At 36.9% G+C, this 21,516-nt stretch overlaps 1 protein-coding gene across 4 annotated transcripts in view; it reads left to right on the top strand.

Moving 5' to 3' along the window:
• Positions 1-21,516, top strand: part of Dis3l2 (Dis3 like 3'-5' exoribonuclease 2) — a 440,068-nt gene that overhangs the window by 160,706 nt on the left and 257,846 nt on the right. For all 4 annotated transcript variants that reach the window (XM_090373977.1, XM_090373976.1, XM_090373978.1 and 1 more), the window contains one exon: positions 16,167-17,570. In XM_090373977.1, the coding sequence (XP_090230103.1) occupies positions 16,167-17,570 (1,404 nt within the window). The remainder of the gene's footprint in view (positions 1-16,166; positions 17,571-21,516) is intronic.

Here is a 21,516-nt window from a genome sequence, read left to right on the forward strand (position 1 = left end):
AAGCAAAATCTCATTCATAATGCAAGTAGCCCATGGCTCAGTCAGTGTGCTGCTATCAAACATTTGTTCATTTCATGTGCATTTCCTTTTACAGCACTCATTTATTACCTGCAATTAAATGGATGCATATTTGCATTAAGGCACAAAAATTGCAGTTCATTTTGATGCAAGTTTGGTTCCAGCAGCAAATTTGTTAAAAAGATATTACCAACTTCGGCAGACTGTGGATAATGGTATTTGACAGTTCGGCATAAGCCCAAGCCATTAAGCCAAGTACTGTAACTCGACTATAAGCATCTGTGACTCAAATCTAAGACTTCAGCAGTAGCAGAAAGTCTTACCGTGATAGAAATCTAATGCAGTTAACTTATACAAATTTTATATTGTATAAAATTCCTGTATAAAATTCCTCCCTGTGACCTGTCCATCATTTATGAAATTCTGCTTCACTATCAAGAGGCACCAACATTAGAGGGAAAATGTGAAGCTATTCCATCCTGTTGAAATTACATCATTGTATCCAGAAACACATTTCTTATTGTGAGAATTGCATCAGTCATTAAGAATTCATGAGAATTCTGAATAATAGAGTTCTCTCAAATCACACTGATTATCCCAAGAGGAGAGCCTCGTCCACTGTTATCCCTTGCAGGTTAACATCTTTCTGTATTAGCATTAGTAGAGGCATATGATGCAAGAAAGCAAGCTTATGCAGCATCAGCCAAAAAAACCCACTCCCATTTCACCACTCCGTTCGTTCGAAATACCTGCCCGGCTGAGCCTTAAATTTATTTAGGCTATCAACTTCCACAACAAGGAATGGAAGTCTGTTCCACCAACCAACTACCCACTGCCTAAAGGCAAATTTCTGCATATCTATCCTACATCTGTCTTTCCTCAATTTGAATTTATGCCTTCTCAGGTGATTATTCTGAGCAAGAGGAAGAATCCCATCAACATTGAACATGCTCAAACCATTCAAGGCTTTATACACCTCTATCAGATCATCTCGCCGGTGCCTAGTCTCCAGACACTGTAATTTGCAAAACTTAAGCCTTTCTTCGTAAGAGCAACCCTTTGTTCCATTCACTAATCTTGTTGCCCTTCTCTATACTCGTTCCACAGCTCTACATCCTTCTTGAAATGAGGCCTCCAGACCTGTATACAGTACTCAAGGTGTGGCCTGACCATTGCCTTATACAAGAGAATAATCACCTCCTTATCCGTGCTGAAAAATTCCTGTATATCATTGACAAGATACCATGAGCTACTCTTGCAGACCATCTGCACTGCTCAGAAAACTTCATATCTGCCTGCACAATTACCCCCAGGTCCTTTTCATTCTCTACCACTGTCACTGTAGTACCACAGAGTTGATATGTTACTCTGGGGTTACTGTTTCCCATATGTTGTACTTTACATTTGTTAATGTTAAACTTCATTTGCCACCTCTCATCCCATCTGCTCAACCTTTCCAGATCCTGTTGCAGCAGCATACTGTCAGTAGTGTCCTTAACAACCCTGCCAACCTTTGTCTCGTCTGCAAACTTGACATTAAGCTTGATATACCATCATCAGTATCATTTATAAATACAGAAAACAACACTGAACCCTGAGGGACTCCACTAATAACATTGGTCCACGATGAGCAGTGTCCATTGATTACCACTCTCTGTCTTCGCCCCCTTAACCATTCCTTTATCCATAGCAGCAATTTGCCTCCAATGCCACACTGCTCCAATTTGTGCAGCAGTTTTCCATGTGCAACAGTATCAAAAGCCTTTCTAAGATCCAAATATATAATATCAAAATTATTCCCTGCATCCAGTTCTTTTGTGACTGCATCATAGTATCCAATCAAATTGGCCAGGCAAGACTTTCCCTTAACAGACCATGCTGTGTCTGAGCTATAACTGAAGTCTTGTCTAGATGATCCTGCAGTGCTTCTTTAACCAGTGCCTCCATTAATTTTCCTGGAACAGAAGTTAAACTCACAGGTCTATAATTACTTGTGTCATCAGCCTTTGATCCTCCTTTGTGAATTGGGGTCACATTTGCACATCTCCGGTCTATGGGTACCTCCTCTGAGTCCAAAGAAGCTCTCATAATTATGGCTAAGGGTTTGCTTACTTCCTTTGCTGCCTCCTTTAATATAACTGGATAGATCCCATCCACCCCAGGTGGATGGGATCTATCCAGTGTGGATTGGTGCCTTTTTTATGTTTATCTTCAACAATTTCTTCTCCACTTTTCTCTCAGTTATTACAAAATCATCTAGCTCACTGCCAGAGTTTACTTCACCTCTGGCATTCCCCTTCCTGAATAACCTCTCATGTGTGAATGTAGATGCAAAATACTCGTTTAGTTTCTTACCCACCTGAGCAGGATCATCAACAGTTGAATCATCGATATCCAGTGGACCAATCTGATTCATCCCTTTCCTTCTAGAGTTTACTCAGGTAAAGAACTCTTTTCTGTTTTTATTTGCATCCTTTGCCAAGGATTTCTCATAATCTGCCTTTGCCTGCCTAATCTCCTTTGTGACTTGGTTACAGGCCAGCTTATATCTATCATAGGGTTCCATGTCACCCATTAAGTTATATGTATGCCATGAATTTTTCTTCTCTGCCATATGTCTCATTGGCGCCTCCGTAGCCAGGTGGGAAGGATTAGCAGTTTGTAGTACACGCTTCTTGATTAGACTGGGGTTCAAGCCCCGTCACCACCAAATACGGAGGATGCGGAAAGGTTAGGGAATGACCGCCGCATATCCTGGAGCAATATGGCCTTAGTTGCTAATGCTCCTAAAAAAAAAAAAAAAAAGGAATATGTCTCATTAGTTCATCTGACATCCATTTAGGCCTAAACCTTGAACAATATTTCTTAGTTGGTATGTGAAGCCTAATAGCTTCCAAGGTAAATACTTTGAATGCTTCCCATTTTGAATTTGCTGTTGGTAACATCATCAGTTGGTCCCACTGTATAGAATTTAAATACTATCTCAGACCATCGTAGTCGCCTTTATGATTGCAAAAACCCTTCCCTTTACACCTGATGGTACTTACCTCTTTGAGTAAATCCCACTTCAGCACACTGTGATCACTGCCACCTAGTGGTTCCTTTATCTGCAGATTCTTAATGCATGAAGAATCACTACTGAAGAGTGAGTTGGGGATCATCACAGGCTCACCAAACAGTTGCAACAATTCAAATGACCATTTAATTTGAACATCATTCCGTTTAACCATATGATTACAACTCAAAAATCGGACAGTACTACTTACAAAATTGTGCTCATTGATTACAGTCAGGCTCATCTTCCTGAATTGCATGCAATAGCTCAAATATAAAAGGTATGAATTTTGCCCTTTAAGATCCTCATGATACTTGAGTGACTCAAATGTAGTTCTCGGGAGCACTGCTTGTTTACTTCTTTGGTGACTAATCATATCCCCTTTTAATGGACTGAATGTTTTTGGCACTTTTTAGTGTTCTTTCCCTCCCACAGCATTCCTTATTAATTTGTGAACAGTTCCATGCCCTTCAAACTTATCAAGACGGTGGGTTATTGTTAAATGTGCAAGTGTTTTTTTTTTTTTTTTTTTTTGTCTCAATGTTTTCGTGTTTCCAGTGTCATTTCAGAATGTATTTGATTTCTTCTAATGTTAACTGATTATTCTCTATATTTGGTGCTCACCATTTACTCGTAGTTTATTGAAAGTTTATTAAAAACATGATTGTTTATTTTTACTACTCTAAAATTAAAGCAAATTTTTATTTAAATTGGTCATTTGGTTTGCAGAATGCCTATTTAGTGTTTATACATAATTCTGACCTTGCTTGTATGTAAAGTACTCCACTCCATACTACACACCTGCTTGTTGAAATTAAAAAACATAACTTTAAATTTATTGAGTTTTTTTTTATTATTATTCTGAGATTAATAGAAATGAAAAGTAAATATAGGTTATCTCCTTGTCAATTAATGACTAAAATTATTGTATGATAATGCAAATCAGCAAAAAAGAAAATTTTTTTTTTTTTGCTCCCTGTTAAAATTCAGGATGATTCTTTGTAGATTTGATGTTGCTGAATTCAAATATGGCAACCATATTGCTGTGACACCCATCAAGTTTACGGTAGAAGAGATTAAATTAAAAAAAATTCTATTAAAAAATATTTCATATGTTTTTAGAAAACGTTACCTATAGTACTAAATATTGAACAGTGGGTCTATTAACCTTATTCTATTTACAAAAATGTTTATCTGATAACAAAATATTTATTTTTTTGTCTTTTGCCTTTTATAATCATCCTTTGGTATCTCCCATATGAGATTGCAACAATTTGGACTCTGTTTTCCCTGGTATCTTTCATGGTGAAAGGTGTCACCAAGATATTTCTCCACTTGAGAAATATCTTGGTGACACCTTTCACCATGTTCATCTGAGATTGCTCCCAGATTTTCAGGAAAAAACTCTAAATGAAGCTTTAACAACAGGCCTTGGTTTTCAGTCATTAGCCTACGATTACAATACAGTATTTGAAAACTAAGGGTCATGAGAACTTTTTAAGCAGTTTTGGGGTCGTGAGAATTTTTTAAGCAGTCATGAGTTTTTGAACATATTTCCTAAGTGAATCTGTCGAATTTATTTCAGGGACTCCATTTTCCCGACCAGTGTAATCTTAGTAATTATTAAGTACTATATAATATTTATTTCTGTTTTCCCATATACTCCCGTATTAAGTCTCTCTCTCTCTCTCTCTCTCTCTCTCTCTCTCTATATATATACACACAGTCGATTCCGGTTATTTGGGACTAAGTGCATTTTGGCCCAATTAATCGGCTGCCCCGATTATTCAAAGTTTCATGTAAATAGTTAAAATTACAGTGGACCCCCGCTTTACAATTGGTTCACTGTACAATCCAATCACGTTACAATGGACTTGCCGTAGTAAAGTACTGTTCACTATATGATGTGTAGTAAGTGCCGGTCATTGTGATCACGTTTGTGAATTGAATTTTAATTCTATTAAACAGCGATTCTAATTAGCGAAAATAGGAGGAATATTATCCACGGGCTATAAAAGTAAAGATATATTAAGCACAAATTTACCCTTTATTACCTTACCAATTAAAAAATTAAATGATACATGAAAATCGGAAGAATATACGTGATAATCGGAATAATTAATACTTACTGTAATGTGTACATACTAACTAGTTGACATTACAGTAAACCCCCGCTATTCGCGGGGGTTACGTTCCTGAGAAATGCCGCGAATACCGAAAACGCGAATACTGAGTTATGGCTCCCATAGTAATAAAGGGGTTCCGTTCCAAAGTTTGAAATATATAAGAAAAACTAGTCTAAAATTTTGTCTGTGTAGGTATTATATGTACCTTCATAATATGACTATGTACATAGACAGTACGTAGTGAAATGCAAGCATATGGCATCGAAATGAAAATAAACAATTTAATATTAAATGTAATATTTATTAGAAATTTCAAACAAATCTTTCAAACCAGCGTCTTTGCTAGCTAAAAAATCTATCCCGCCAGTGCTATCACCAGTTTCGCTAAAGCGTTGATAAGGAGTTTTGCGTTTTGAGTTTTCACGAATGATGAGTGAAGTTAACGGAATTTTATTTTGAGTTCGGTCTTCTACCCACAAATTTAAAGCCTTTTCCATTTTTTCTAATTTAACATCACGAGTTACAGAGCAAATTTTTGAAGCAATTAGCTCGTTTTCACGGACACTACGGCGGATTTTTTCTTCCGATTTCTTGATTGATCGTACCGTTGACTCATTGATTTTTATAATGTTTTGCCACTGAGGAGACACTTTCACCATTAGAAATTTTATCTAATAACTCAATTTTATTCGCTAATGTCATCACCTTCTTTGATATTTTCACATTTCTCTTGCTATTCGTAGTCATATTTTTGTAGGGGTTAGAAAGAACTTGTCCACAATAAAGTCACATTCTTCCGTTAACACACTCGAAAAAGTCTGTTTTATACTGCAAAACGGTAGATTTATTACTTTTGTAAGCATATCAATTTATAAATTTATTCAATCTATAAGCATATAAATTAAAAGCAAACGACGAAACCTTCCATAACAAGCGCATAACACATACTGAACAAGGATTAGCGAGAAACATTCACGCTCGCGATTTTGTCACCCCTCTCCCCCCACCCACTGAGCGCTGTTTTGACCGGGAAAGATAATTTTAGCCACGCCCATGTTTTTTTTTTATGGCGGAAAATATTCACGGCGCTTTAAAATCCACATTTTTTAGGTTTCATTTTATATTAAATCGGCGATCGCGAAACCGCGAATACAGATACCGCGAATAGCGGGGGTTTACTGTACTGTTCACTGACATTTGTGGGTGGTGATTAAAATTTAAAACAGTAAAAAAGATAAGCAATCAATAACAATGAATACGGCACACAGAAATTGCAAGTAACATGATACGCGCAAGTGAGAACAGAGTAACAAGTTGCGAAGCTTTAAAAATAGGAATAAAGAGGAGAAGATTCTGAAAATAATTTTTTTTTATATATGATTGAAGATTTCATAGAAGTGTAAACACATTTCACCATAATAACCCAGAGAATTCCAGCTATTGGGATTATCGCAAATTCAATAAGAATCGAGTTTACTATCCGTTTATGGATTGCACTAACAGAAAAGCCCAATAAACAGGTGACTGCTAATTGTTTTATGGTTGTGACCTCCAGAAATCCAACCGAACCATGTGATACAGTCAGAGACAATCGTAGGGTAATCTCCAATTAAGCGAAGTAAACCCTGGCTATTTTCTCAATTGGGATCCGGTTTTTTAAGTTTGCCCCAAATAAACGGCTGCCCCAATTAACCGGTGGCCCAAATAACCGGAATCCGTTGTGTATGTATATATATATATATATATATATATATATATATATGACTCATGAACACGATATTGCTTCAGAAGCAATATCACGTTCATGAGTCTTACATAACAATTCACGTGAAGCATGCACAGAAAAAGCTAACAGCACTGCATTAAAACTGCATTTAATTAATGAATTTCTTTTTTCCACAAATTGTGGAAAAAGAAATAATAATTGATGGATTTCTGTTTGTTCGATTTTGAGGAAATTTGGAATGGCTTGACAAATATCTTTAAAGGCTCAAATATAAAATTTCATGACAACCATCCATCCACTAGGAGTCCATTTGTTATGTGCTGATGGACAGATGGACATGGTGAAGACAGTAGGTGCATATGCACACATATATGTGAACACATCTAAAAATTGACTATTAATGGTTATACAGTAAACCCCCGCTATTCGCGGTATCTGTATTCGCGGTTTCGCGTATTCGCGATCGCCGATTTAATATAAAATGAAACCTAAAAAAATGTGAATTTTAAAACGCCGTGAATATTTTCCGCCATAAAAAACATGGGCGTGGCTAAAATTATCCTTCCCGGTCAAAACAGCGCTCAGTGGGTGGGGGGAGAGGGGTCAAAACAGCGCTCAGTGGGTGGGGGGAGAGGGGTGAAAAAATCGCGAGCGTGGATGTTTCTCGCTAATCCTTGTTCAGTATGTGTTAGTCATGGAAGGTTTCGTCGTTTGATTTTAATTTATATGTTTATAAATTGAATAAATTTATCAATTTATAAATTGATATGCTTACAAAAATGATAACTCTACCGTTTTGCAGTGTAAAACATACTTTTTCGAGTGCGTTAACGGAAGAAAGTGACTTTATTGTGGTCAAGTTCTTTCTAACCCCTACAAAAATATGTCTACGAATAAAAACAGAAATGTGAAAATATCAAAGAAGGTCATGACACTAGCGAATAAAATTGAGTTATTAGACGAAATTTCTAAAGGTGAAAGTGTCTCCTCAGTGGCAAAACATTATAAAATCAATGAGTCAACGGTACGATCAAACAAGAAATCGGAAGAAAAAATCTGCCGTAGTGTCCGTGAAACCGCGCTAATTGCTTCAAAAATTTGCTCTGTAACTCGTGATGTTAAATTTAAAAAAATGGAAAACCTTTAAATCTGTGGATAGAAGACCGAACTCAAAATAAAATTCTGTTAAGTTCACTCATCATTCGTGAAAAGGCAAAACTCCTTTATCAACACTTTAGCGAAACTGGTGATAGCACTGGCGGGATGTTTTTTTTTGCTAGCAAAGGCGCTGATTTGAAAGATTTGTTTGAAATTTCTAATAAATATTACATTTAATATTAAATTGTTTCTTATTTTCATTTCGATGCCATATGCTTGCATTTCACTATGTACTGTCATATACAGTCATATTATGAAGGTACATATAATACATACATAGACAAAATTTTAGACTAGTTTTTCTTATATATTTCATACTTTGGAACGGAACCCCTTTATTACTATGGGAGCCATAACTCAGTATTCGCGTTTTCGGTATTCGCGACATTTCTCAGGAACGTAACCCCCGCGAATAGCGAGGGTTTACTGTATTTCTTATGCAACAAAAAATAATTAATGGAATTACAAAGTACATAATTTTAATGGTTATACAGTAAACCCCCGCTATTCGCGGTATCTGTATTCGCGGTTTCGCGTATTCGCGATCGCCGATTTAATATAAAATGAAACCTAAAAAAATGTGAATTTTAAAACGCCGTGAATATTTTCCGCCATAAAAAACATGGGCGTGGCTAAAATTATCTTTCCCGGTCAAAACAGCGCTCAGTGGGTGGGGGGAGAGGGGTGAAAAAATCGCGAGCGTGGATGTGAAATGAATGTGAAAAAATAATGAATTGTTCAAAATTATTTCTAGCTATTATGGCCCCGGGTGCCAAGCGAATGTGATCGAGCGTTTTCTCTGTACTTAAAAAGTGATTATCAAAAGCGATCTAAAGTTATATTAAGTTACTGTCCTTAAGAAATTTATTTTTTATATCAGCTACTGTCACAAAAAGTACTTGTACAGAGCAAGAAAGAAAAGCTACCTTTCTTTATTTTTCATACTTCTTTTACTAACACCTAATACTCTACGCTTGGTCACACCAGGCACTGCTCCTGCCTCCCCGTGGCGGGGCCGGAAGTCTTGGCAGAAAAGCTCATCTGCCAAGGACTAAAAGGAGCAAACATGGATCAACATGCCTTTCCGCCTCTCGAGCCGACAAGCTCTCGGCCAGAGTTAGACAACGAGCATAACACGTCGCAACCCAAGAGGATGAAAACCACTTCCTCAGCGACAAATTGTCCTGCATTTCTAATAATGCACTCTCTTGGAGATCAGCCTCTCAGTAAGCTCTCTCCGTTTGTTATCCAAAAACATCTGGAAAGTCTGGCAGGATCGCCTAAGACAGTCAAGAGGCTGCAATCAGGCGACCTACTAGTGGAGACAATAAACCATGGACATTCGCAGAAACTACTAAACCTTGCCAACTTTGCTGGAATTCCAGTAAAGGTTTCTCCCCATGCTACCCTAAATACATCCAAAGGGATTATATCCAGCTGGGATCTTTTGAATGTCACGGAGGAGGAGATAATGCAAGAACTTCAAGACCAAAATGTCATTGCAGTCAAAAGGATTAAGACTAAAAAAGACAATATACTTGCACCTACAAGGAACATTATCCTCACTTTCAATACACCAAATCTACCAACATCGATAAAAGCAGGCTATCTACATTGTCGAATTAGGCCCTACATTCCTAATCCTTTGAGATGTTTTAAGTGCCAAAAGTATGGTCACTCTCAAATGGCATGTAGAGGAAATCAAGTTTGCCCCAATTGTGGGTCCTCTGAACACACTCAAAGTGATTGCTCAGCAAAAGAAATGGCCTGCCCCAACTGTAAAGGCAACCATCCTGCCTATTCCAGGTCATGCGAGAAATGGAAAACTGAAAAGAAAATTGTGACATATAAGATTGAAAATAAAGTAAGTTTTCAAGAAGCAAGGAAAGTAATTGCTCCCAGTTTAACTAAGCGTACATACGCCAGTATTGCGCAAAAGTATCAATCAGTGGGCACCCAAACCGATGTTACAATACCTACAAACACTTCAATTTCTGACTGGGCTCGGGCTGTTCTCTCCCAGCAACAATCCAATACCCCTAAGCAGATGAACCAGGCAAATAATACTGCAATTACAGTACCAGCAACATCTCCTTCTCCACCCACAGTGACTGCTTCTACATCAAATAATCGGAGCTCACATTTAAAAAAGAATATCCCAGAAACATCTATGGATACATTCGACTCATCTAGACAAGAACCTATATTAGAATTACATGCGGAAGAAGAAATGGACACCGGTCGACCATTCTTTTCCAAAAAAGACAAACCAAAGCCTGAACGTCACAAGCCAACCACATTAAAAAAGCAGTCAGATACAGCTTCTTCTACTAAACACCAATAATGCCTTATATTCTACAGTGGAATTGCAGAGGATATCGTAGCAACCTTAATGATATTCAAGTCCTAATTCACCGCTATTCTCCAGTTGGTTTCTGTCTACAGGAAACCTACCTAACTCCACAAATTTCCACCAACATTAAGAACTATGTCATCTATCGACAAGATCGTAATACTTCAAATGCTGCCCGTGGAGGTGTGGCCATCTTCATCAGCTCAAAGATCCCGACCAAACAAATTGTTTTGCAAACTGATATTGAAGTTGTTGCCGTACGTCTGATAACCCAGATTGCGTTAACACTAGCATCGGTCTATCTCCCACCAAGTCATACTTTCTCTTACCAAGATCTTGAAAACCTGCTAATGCAATTGCCACCCCCGGTCTCTCTGTTGGGTGATTTCAATAGCCACAATCCCTTATGGGGATCAACAAAAGTAGATACACATGGCCGATTAATTGAAACTTTTCTAGACAAACAAAACCTTACTGTTCTTAATACTGGTGCACCCACTCACATACAATTGCCAACTGGACAAACTTCTGCAATTGATCTATCAGTATGTTCCCCGACTCTGTATCCAATCATAGAATGGTCTGTTTTAGATGACCCCTTGGGCAGTGATCATTTTCCCATTATTTGTGATCTGCTCACTGCTCAACCACCATTAGTCAATCCCTGCAGGAAATGGAAGTTTTCTCAAGCCAACTGGGTCAAATTTAAATCTTTAGTCACCCTGGATGAGCAATATATACGGACACAGTCGATAGATGAAGCCACAGATTATATCACTTCACACATACTATCTGCAGCTAAGTGTTCAATTCCATTGTCGAATCCGCATTCCCGACAGCACCATAATTATTGGTGGAATGAAGACTGCACTAAAGCAAAGAAGTTAAAAAATAAAGCATGGAATATATTTCGCAGATCACCAACCACGACTAATCTAATCAATTACAAGAAACTAAGAGCGAAAGCACGTCTCATTCAAAGGCAAGCCAAGAAGAATTCTTGGATTCATTTTGCATCTACCATAAACAGAAACACTAACTCCAGGTTAATATGGAAGAAAATCAGACAGATTTCTGGAAAATTCCCTACAACCCCCTCACCTATTCTTTCGTGGAATGGGCAGGAACTCTCAGCTCCTGAGGACATAGCAAATGCTTTGGGCGAAACGTTTGCTAAAGTTTCAGCGGTGTCAAATTATTCGGCGGATTTTCAGAAAATAAAGACCAAGACTGAAGAACGAGCTATAAACTTTCGAACCTCAGTCTTCCTTCCGTATAACCAGCCTCTTCAATATCACGAACTCCTACATGCCATGAAAACGACACACAACGGTGCTGCTGGGCCAGATGGCATATCTTATATCATGTTACAATACCTTGGTGACAAAAATTTACAAATACTACTGGTCTACTATAACAGAATATTTATGGAAAACATTTATCCCATCTCCTGGCATCATGCCACAGTTCTTGCCTTTTTGAAACCTGGAAAAGACCCTACAAGGCCAAACAATTACCGACCAATTTCCCTCTCCAGTTGCCTCGGTAAATTACTTGAAAAAATTATTCATAATCGACTTGTTTGGACCATCGAAACACAACACCTAATGAGTAATAAACAGCATGGCTTTCGTAAGAACAGGTCCTCCTTAGATCTCATGATTAAAGCAGAGTCTGCAATTCGCAATGCCTTCGTAAAAAATGAACATCTGGTTTTGGTTTCCATTGACATAGAGAAGGCATTTGACACTACCTGGCGTCATGGCATTCTCAGCGACCTCCATGCCCTTGGTCTAAGGGGCAACCTTCCTATATTTATCAGAAACTTTCTCCAGAACCGTTCGTTCCAAGTCCGATACCACAACTCTCTTTCTAAGACATTTTTACAGGAAGAAGGAGTGCCACAAGGTTCTGTATTGAGTGCAACCCTCTTCGCCCTTAAAATTGATTCTATAACAAAAGAACTCCCAAATACAGTTGAGACCTATCTTTATGCGGATGATCTATCCATTTCTTGCCATTCTCAGAATATGAGATCCATTGAACGGCAACTGCAGTTATCCTTGAATAAGGTGCAAAGTTGGGCAGGACTCAATGGCTATCGTCTATCTCAGCAGAAAACTGTTGCAGTCCACTTTTGTAATCAACGAAAAATGCATACAGATCCTGAACTTCAGATGTCAAATTTTCCCATTCCAGTGACCAACAATATCAGATTCTTGGGATTAATCCTTGACAGAAAATTAAATTTCCTTGAACACATTAAATCGCTACGTACTTCCTGCCTTAAAAAACTGAACATACTGAGAGCTTTATCTGCAATGTCTTGGGGAGCAGACCGTACATCTTTGCTTCTGCTATATAGAGCATTGATCAGATCCCGTTTGGATTATGGTGCTCCAATCTACGATTCTGCCCGAAAGAGTACACTACGCTGGTTAGATCCTATACAGCATAGTGCACTGCGGATTGCCCTTGGCGCATTCAGGACATCCCCTACCCAAAGTTTATATATTGAAGCACATGAGCCCCCTCTTTGTCTCCGCAGGAAAACACTACTTCTTAAGTATGCAGCCCGAATACAAAACTGCTGTCAGCACCCTATTGGGCCGTATCTCTTTAATCCACCACTGCAAAACCTTTATAGAAACAAACCCAGTAAAATAAGACCGGCAGGCTTACGACTAATTGAAATAACACAGAGTTGGAATATTCCTAATGTCAACAGGCTAGACATAATGAAATGCTCACACCCACCTTGGACACCTCCTCCACAATTAACTTGTGATACTTACCTTCAAAAATGGGGAAAGAATCTTTTACCGTCACTGAACATGAAACAACTCCATGCAAGCCATATTCAGAAATATGCTAGTTTATTGCCAATATATACTGATGGCTCCAAATCACACTCAGCTGTTGGAGCAGCAGCAGTATTTCCCTCTACAATCATTTCTGCTTCCCTTCCACCTGAGTATAGCAGCTTCTCTGCAGAACTTCATGCAATAAAGTTAGCTTTAGAAAACCTGAATCTCTACCCATCTCTAAAATATATTGTATATACTGACTCTCTAAGTTCAATTACAGCAATACAAAACTTTCGTTATAAGGTTCATCCTATATTAAACCAAATCAGAAGCCTATTATTAAAAATTGAGGAACGTCATCAATCAGTGACCTTTTGTTGGATCCCAGCCCATTCGGGGATAAAGGGGAACGAACTCGCTGACAAAACTGCCAAAAATCCAACAACTTATGATTTAACCCTTGCTCCTATTCCAATCTATGACTATAATCATATCATACAAACAACATGTCTTGCGATGTGGAAAGAGATATGGGACACCCAAAGCAATAATAAACTTTATCAGTTGAAACAGGATCCACAGCTTTGGCGCTCTAGCATCAAAACAGTACGAAGAGAAGAAGTAGTGCTTGCACGAGCACGGATAGGACATACATATCTGACTCACCTTCACCTACTTACAGGAGAGGATCCTCCTCATTGTCCACACTGTTCCTCGCACTTATCAGTCAAACACATTCTCGTTGACTGCCCTCACTATGATCAGGACAGAATATCCATCCTCCTTTCCCTAAAAAATTTTCCGGAACCGAAGACATTAAAAAATATTATAGGTGACGATGCAAACATCAATGAATTCTTCTCTTTTTTGAAAAAAATTGGATTGTATCATAAATTTTAAAACATCACTCTAATAAGCCATAAATTGATTCTATCCAAAATTTGAGTTTTATTATTTTCCTATGAATAGGCGCACTATAGCCCCAGCAGCTTGTGCGCCATTAAACCCCCATCACAACAACAACATCTAGCTATTATTAAAAAACAAAAAGATAAATAATGCACACCATAAATAATGCCTGCTTGTGTGAAATTTGATATGTCCACTTGAAGTCCAAGGTTATTTTCTTTTAAATAAGACAAGTTTGCTCTATTGCTCTAAAACAAATAACTAATAAATTTCCATTTATGATTTTTGTTGCTGATATACACCAGTGCAATTGTTAACAGTGGACTATGCATTTTTTGCCACATTTTCACACTGTGCTCTGCTCATGTACATACCTAATGTACATTACTGTAGTCATCATCATCATTATAGATTATATTAAGTACTTTGAAGAGTGGGATAGGAATACCATTTCAAACCAGAATATTACCCAGTTTTATGCAGTCCACTGCACGAAAATGAATTTCAAACCTGCTGTCTAATGAATCACTTGGCAGTATCAAGTTAATAATAAACTCTTTCATGTTAAACCTAAACCAGAGCAACGGATAACGTGTTTTAGAGTGAACTGAAGGAAGAATTTATTTTGGCCAGAATACATATCAGACATAGCCATCCCACTCATTTTCACTTGCCAACCACAGGTGCTCTCCCACGAGTGTCCTAATTGCCAGTGCCAACTCACAGTTAAACATCTAACCATTGATTGTTCACTTTATATCAAAGAGAGAGAGAGAGAGAGAGAGAGAGAGAGAGAGAGAGAGAGAGAAAAACTTCTTTCTTCTCCCTTTCATATGTTTAAAATTTTTAGACTATACAGAAAATTCTTAAAGGCAGAAAAAATATAGATTAATTGTTTATCTTTCTTAAGAAAATCGATAGAGATGTTAGCATTTAATAAATAGATCAGTCATTGGATAAGATAAATATATCTCTTAGACTTGTGACATGTGCAATATAGCCTTAGTTGCTATTGCAGTACTAACCTCTACAACAGACAGTAATTACACCAGAGGTTCCCAAACGTTCTTGGTTCACAGCGCCCTTAGTGTCCCAGTAATTTTTTCACGGCACCCCTAGGCCAAAAGAAATACCTAACACAGTGGTTTTTGACCTTTCAATATATATAGCTATATAATAATTTTATTCTTTATATAGAAGTACTAAATAAAGATCAATTATCATCATCATCATCATCCATTTTCAATCCACTGCAGGATGAAGGCCTCTCCAGCAACTTTCCAGTTCTTTCTGTTTTGTGCAATAGCCATCCATTTACTACTCACAAACTCATGAATTTCATCTGCCCATCTCCGTCGTTGTCTTCCAGGTTTTCTTCTAGCTCCTCTTGAGTACCATTCTGTTATTTTCTTAGCGCATTTGTCATCATGTCTTCAAGCTATATGTCCTGTCCATTTTAGTTTTTAGTTTTGATAAGAATGTCTTTTACTGAGTCTGCTGCCTAATCCATGTGTTTCTCTTCTTATTTAAGAGTCTGATTCCCAATATAATTCTGTACTATTACTGTTCCGTACTGTAGTACTGAGGAATAAAAATCAAAGTCCATTTTCTTGTAATAAAATAAATGAACTGTTTTTATTTATATTTAAGTTTTATAAGCATTTTAGAGAAAGCTGTAGGTAAAAATGCACTCTATTTATTTTATGTGTTTTTTTATTTTTTACTTTTTTTTTTTAATTCTTAAAATAGCATTCCCAAAACATGAATGGCCTTTTTCCAAAAAAATAAAAATAAATTAAAATTTATATGAAGCTTGTAACTATATAAAGTTATCTGCGATTTTTTTGTTACATTATGTTTTTGTAATGATCATTTATTAATTTTTTTATAAACTTGAAATTTTTGTTCATAAGTGGATATCATAATTATATGTCTTTATTGCATGGCTAAATTATATGTATATTCTTATAACTGTTTATATTGACTAATGTAACTGTTTCTAAAAATATTCTAGATTCTTTATGGTGCCATTAAAGATTTTGAAAGACAAAGTGGATGTGCTATCGAAGATACTGATATTGATGTTACAAACTTTCAAGCATCTTGTGTAGAGGATACTGAAGAATCGGTAGAGAACAGTGTGCCAAGTTCTTGGGGTAATTTTAGTGATGCCAGATCACCAGATACTATAGAAATATTAGGACTAGAAAATTTTGCCTTGCAAGCTCAAGAATTTGCTAACAAATCAAATCAAAGAAAAAACAGAAATAAAAAGCAAAGGGCAAAAATGAAATCTCATGCTTCTGATAATAATGAAGTAGTTAGTCAATCTGTTAAAAAAGATAGTGATACATGTTTTGAAACAAATAATGTTCTTCACCAGAAGGAAAAAATTGCTTTAGATTTTAATTCAGGTAATATTTTATATACTCACTTGAATGATGCCTCTGTTTTGTGTGAAAATAAAGTAGAAAATAATGACGTTTGTTCATCTGTGCTTCACTCCTGTGTGAAGCTTCCAGATAATGTATTTATTGCTTCTTCTCAGGAAAAGCAGATTATTAATTCAGATAAAGATACTTGGACTACTGGAATTGGTAGTATATCAAATAATCTTGTAGTATCACCTGAAGATTTGCTAAATTTTGAAGACAACTCTTTAATTCTTAACACAGTTGAATTTCCTGTATATGATAATGACACTGATTGTAACTTAACTGGAAAAGTTGTGACCCTTGAAGATCTCAGTGAGGATGATTCATCAAATTCCTTTGTTTCAGGAAGTACGTCTAGTCATTATTTGGATCAGCTGGTAGAAGATGCTGCATTTTATGCAGACCAGCAGGATGCAAAAAATAATAATGTTATCGATGTAGGAAATGATTCTGAACGTGATGAAAGTATTTATGATGACCTTGAAAATCTCCAACTTGATGAAAGTGAGGAAAATGAGGAGTTGCATTCATTACTTAAAAATAATGAATTGTTCAAGACAGACTGTAGTTCTTTTGTTGATACATCTCGCATATCTTCATTAAAAAGTGCAGGCTGTGAGATGCATTCTATGAGTGAATTTTGCAACAATCACAATACTGTTTCTCAGAAGAATTTAGTCATGTGTGATACTCCACATATAGAAACATCAGTGCATTCTGAAAAAGATACTGCAAACATTCCAGAACAGTGCAATTCATTTACATATAGTGAAAACAGTGTGAAAACAGAAAACGCATCAAAGAAGAATAGGAAAAAGCGGAAGAACAGGAAGAAAAAAGTTTTGGGAAAGTGTCCTGAAGATGCTGGTTTTTCTTATGACAGACATTTACAGAAAACAGTCTCTTCTGATCTGCATTCTTTTGAAGTGAGAAAAATTATGAAACATTCCTTGTGGCAGAATTTTATTCAAAAAACTGCAAAGGTGTGTAATAATAGATATAATTATTTGTGTTTCCATTACATTTGAAAATTTAAAAAAATATATATATATATTTAAATGATTTAAAAAGTTAATTTAATTTAATTGTTGGTCACATCCAGCTAGTATTCCAGTATAAAATTACACAATATGCCATATTACATTAAACCAGCAGTAAGAACAACAGAGAGGCCTCTGTTGTTGCATGTCTAGTGATTTTGTTCAGGTATTTGCTTATCTGTTTGTCTCTTGGACAATGTTATAAAAGTACAAAAGCTGCATTAAACATAAATTCTTTTCAATATTAAACATTCTTTTCAGTATTAGGCCTAGTGTATTGCATTAACACATGGCTGTTTTGCTCGACACTATGTTATTTTTGTAGTGCATGTTTTGGCCTAATTCTGCACTCAATGCCTAACTCACAGGTTTGCTACTACTGCAAAGGTTGTAATGTTATTATCAATTTCTGTATGTGTATAATTTGTTCTGAACTCTGTCTCAACTGTGCTAAAAAAAATAAGTCTGTGGAGAAAAATGCAAAGAAAAGTAAGTAACAAGGAATTTTTTGCTTATGTTAACACTAGAAGGAAAGGGATAAACCACATTGACCTGCTAGATATGAATGATCTAACTACTGATGATGCTGTTCAGGTTGCTGAAAATTAAATAAATATTTTGCATCTACTTTCACCTGCAAAGAAGTTTTTAGGAAGGGGAATACCAGAAGTACAGAAAGTTATATAACTGGGAATTTTGTTAACTGAGAAGAAAGTAGTGGAGATATTGTTGAAGCTAAAAGTAAATAAGGCACATGTTGCTGACAGGATGTATCCAATTATATTAAAACGAGCAGCAAAAGAAGTAAGAAAAACCCTTAGCCATTATTATGATAGCATCCTTGGATTCAGGGGATAATTTTTCAGTCAGACATGAAGTTCTCTGAGCAGTGCAGAGTGTTGGTAGGTTCATAAGGTGTTATTAGCCGCGGTACCATACCTAGACTTTTGTAGGCCCTGGGAAAAATATTTATCTGGGTCACCCTCGCAAAAATTATAGGTGGTATTCATAAAAGAGAAAAATAAAGGAAACACCCAAAAATTATTCAAATCATAATTATTTATTTTAAATGACTAGTACATTATTTATATAAACTTAAAAGTTATCACATCATTACCTTATGATATTTACTTCATATAAATTTGCCTATAACATTTGATGTTTTTATATCTTTTAATACATCTTGTTCTATTGACATAATGGCCAGTTGTTGCTCATGAATATGTTTTAACCATTTTGAGTCTTGAAAAACTCCTCTCTCCAGATACAACCATAATTGACAATGTTAATAATCTCTGAAGAGAAATGGTAAAGTTGGGATATAATTCAACTAAGTTTTTCCTTGAATAAATGTCAATAATTCTAAGCAACCAAATTTTTTTCATTTTAAAACATGCTGCAAAGATAGGATTTATTAACATAACACTTTGGCATTAATGTCGCTGCTCTTGTCTTGACCAGTGAGAATTCGTTCAAGGTGTTGACATTTTGTTTCTATTGCACTTACAAATAAATTAATGAAGTTTTCTGATTTTAGAATAAGATGAAAAGCTGAGGATATTTAATTCATCTGATCAAATCTTTCTTGAAAGCTAACAGTGGCTACATCAATCATTATATCGATATAATATATATTTTTTCCTAGAAAATTGCACTTCTGGCACCAATGATACAAATGTAATGTGTATAGCTTTATTATCCATACACAATTTAAATCCTGATGTTCTAAATTCATTTAGTTGACTAAGGACACCTATCAATATAATTGCAGTGTTAGTATCAATTTTGCTACTTCACATGGCTTTACTTACTTTATTTATAATACTCAATTCATACCAAACAAACCTTACTTATGATAAATTTAAAAGAAGTAATTTCTGTTAGCAAACCTTGTATTTCAGACTACAATTTTGCATCTTTTCCTTTGGCCCATTCCTTGATTTCATTTAATGCAGTTGTAATATCCCGTAATTGATATCGTACTGCTTCAACAGCTTTTATCTTTCCTTCCAATCTTGTTTCTGGTAGATTTCACAGTAATTTTTATGTGCCTTTTTAAAATAATCCCACCTACTTGGCAAAGCAGTGCAAATCATATATCATTAGTATTAGTATTAGCCACATGGTGCAAAGAAGCCTACAGCTTATGCTGCACCAGCCAAAAAAAATAAAATATATCTCAAAAATATTGGTACAGATGTTTAGAGGACATAGGTAACATCTAAAGGAATATGAATTGCATAGGAACCCATAACCGGAAACGTCACGGGAAAGTAGTAGCAGAAATGACTCAAGACAATAATAAGTGGCAAACATTTATTTGACATAATATTAACAATGGAGTATGAGATGGATGCATTTCATGATGTTACAACAGATACTCGAAGGTTCCACCATGAGACGCGATGCATGCGTGACACCGACGCAGCATGGATTGGCGGACACGGTCGAACACACCTGGAGTTTCTTTGACAGTAGCAGCAGCGCAGACGAGTCTTGCCATGAAATCCATTTCCGTCTCCACAAGCGATTCATACATGATAGATTTGAGGGCCTCCCACAGAAAGAAATCAAGGCTCGATAAATCAGGTGAGTGTGGGGGCCAGGCAACGGGTCCACCATGGCCAATCCATCGACGCCCAAAAACGCCTGTTCAAATGGTCAAAAACACACCTTCCATAATGGGCAGGTGCCCCTTCATGTTGAAACCAAATGTTGTGTCTCACATTTGCTGGAAGATCGTCAAGTAACCCTGGTAGAACTTGTTCAAGAAAGATCCGATATTTAGCGGAGTTCGCGTGGGATAGTAACAGGTATGGGCTGACTAAGCAGTCACCGACCATACCTGCCCACACATTTATTGCGAAGCGATGTTGTGCTGCATGGGGGCGCACACCGTGTGGATTGTCGTGAGCCCACACATGAACATTGTGCTGATTGAATAAACCTTCCCGAGTAAAATAAGCCTCATCTGTGAACAAAACATAGGCTGGAAAATTCATGTCTTGAACACTTTCTTGGAGAAACCACTGCACAAAAGCCACACGTGCAGGAGGATCTTTGGGGGGGGGAGTAACTGAACCCTCTGGAGATGAAAGGGGTGTAAGGAATCGTCATGCCAGACACGCTGTACACTACAACGAGACACTCCTAAGGCAGGGGCAACAGCACGTGTGCTGGTAGCAGGATTATCCTGGACGGCATTCAACACACTTTCTTCCATGGCGGGAGTTCGCGTCGAACGTGGTCTGCCCGCACTACTCCTGTTACCTCTAAATGACCTATAATCGCACAAATTTTGATGCACGTGTAAACAAACGGTGGTCTGGTACATGTCTGTCTGGGAAGCGTTCTCCATAAATTCATTGAGCGGCTCGTCCATTGTCCTCTGCTAATCCATACACTAGGTGCATGTCTGCCAGGTCACAGTTCGTATATCAATGCATGCTCTTCATGTGGCGACTACTGCTTGAATGAGTAAACCAGAAATTTTCCCTCTTGCGAACTGATGAACAGCGTGCCATGTACCAACTTACGGTGACGTTTCCGGTTATGGGTTCCTATGCGATTCACAATTCTTTAGATGTTACCTACCTCCCCTAAACATTTGTACCAATATTTTTGAGACACCCTGTATATAAATAAAAAAATAATAATAATAATAAGAAGAAAATTTTTAAAAAAAATAAATAATTAGTAAGAGAAAAGGAAATAAACCCATGCATTTCCCTCCTCCTGTAGGTAATTATCCAGCTGACCTTTGAATTTCCACAAACTGTCAGCTTCTACCACTCATGTACTTAACTTATTCCAGTAATTTATAACTCACTGGCTATAAATAAGACTTCCTGCAATCCAGTCTAAGCATCCCCCCCCCATAACTTGAAAT

The sequence above is a fragment of the Mastigoproctus giganteus genome, chromosome 5 (genome assembly GCF_048544385.1).
Source record: "Mastigoproctus giganteus isolate SK-2022 chromosome 5, ASM4854438v1, whole genome shotgun sequence".
Classification (NCBI taxonomy): Eukaryota; Metazoa; Arthropoda; class Arachnida; order Uropygi; family Thelyphonidae; genus Mastigoproctus; species Mastigoproctus giganteus.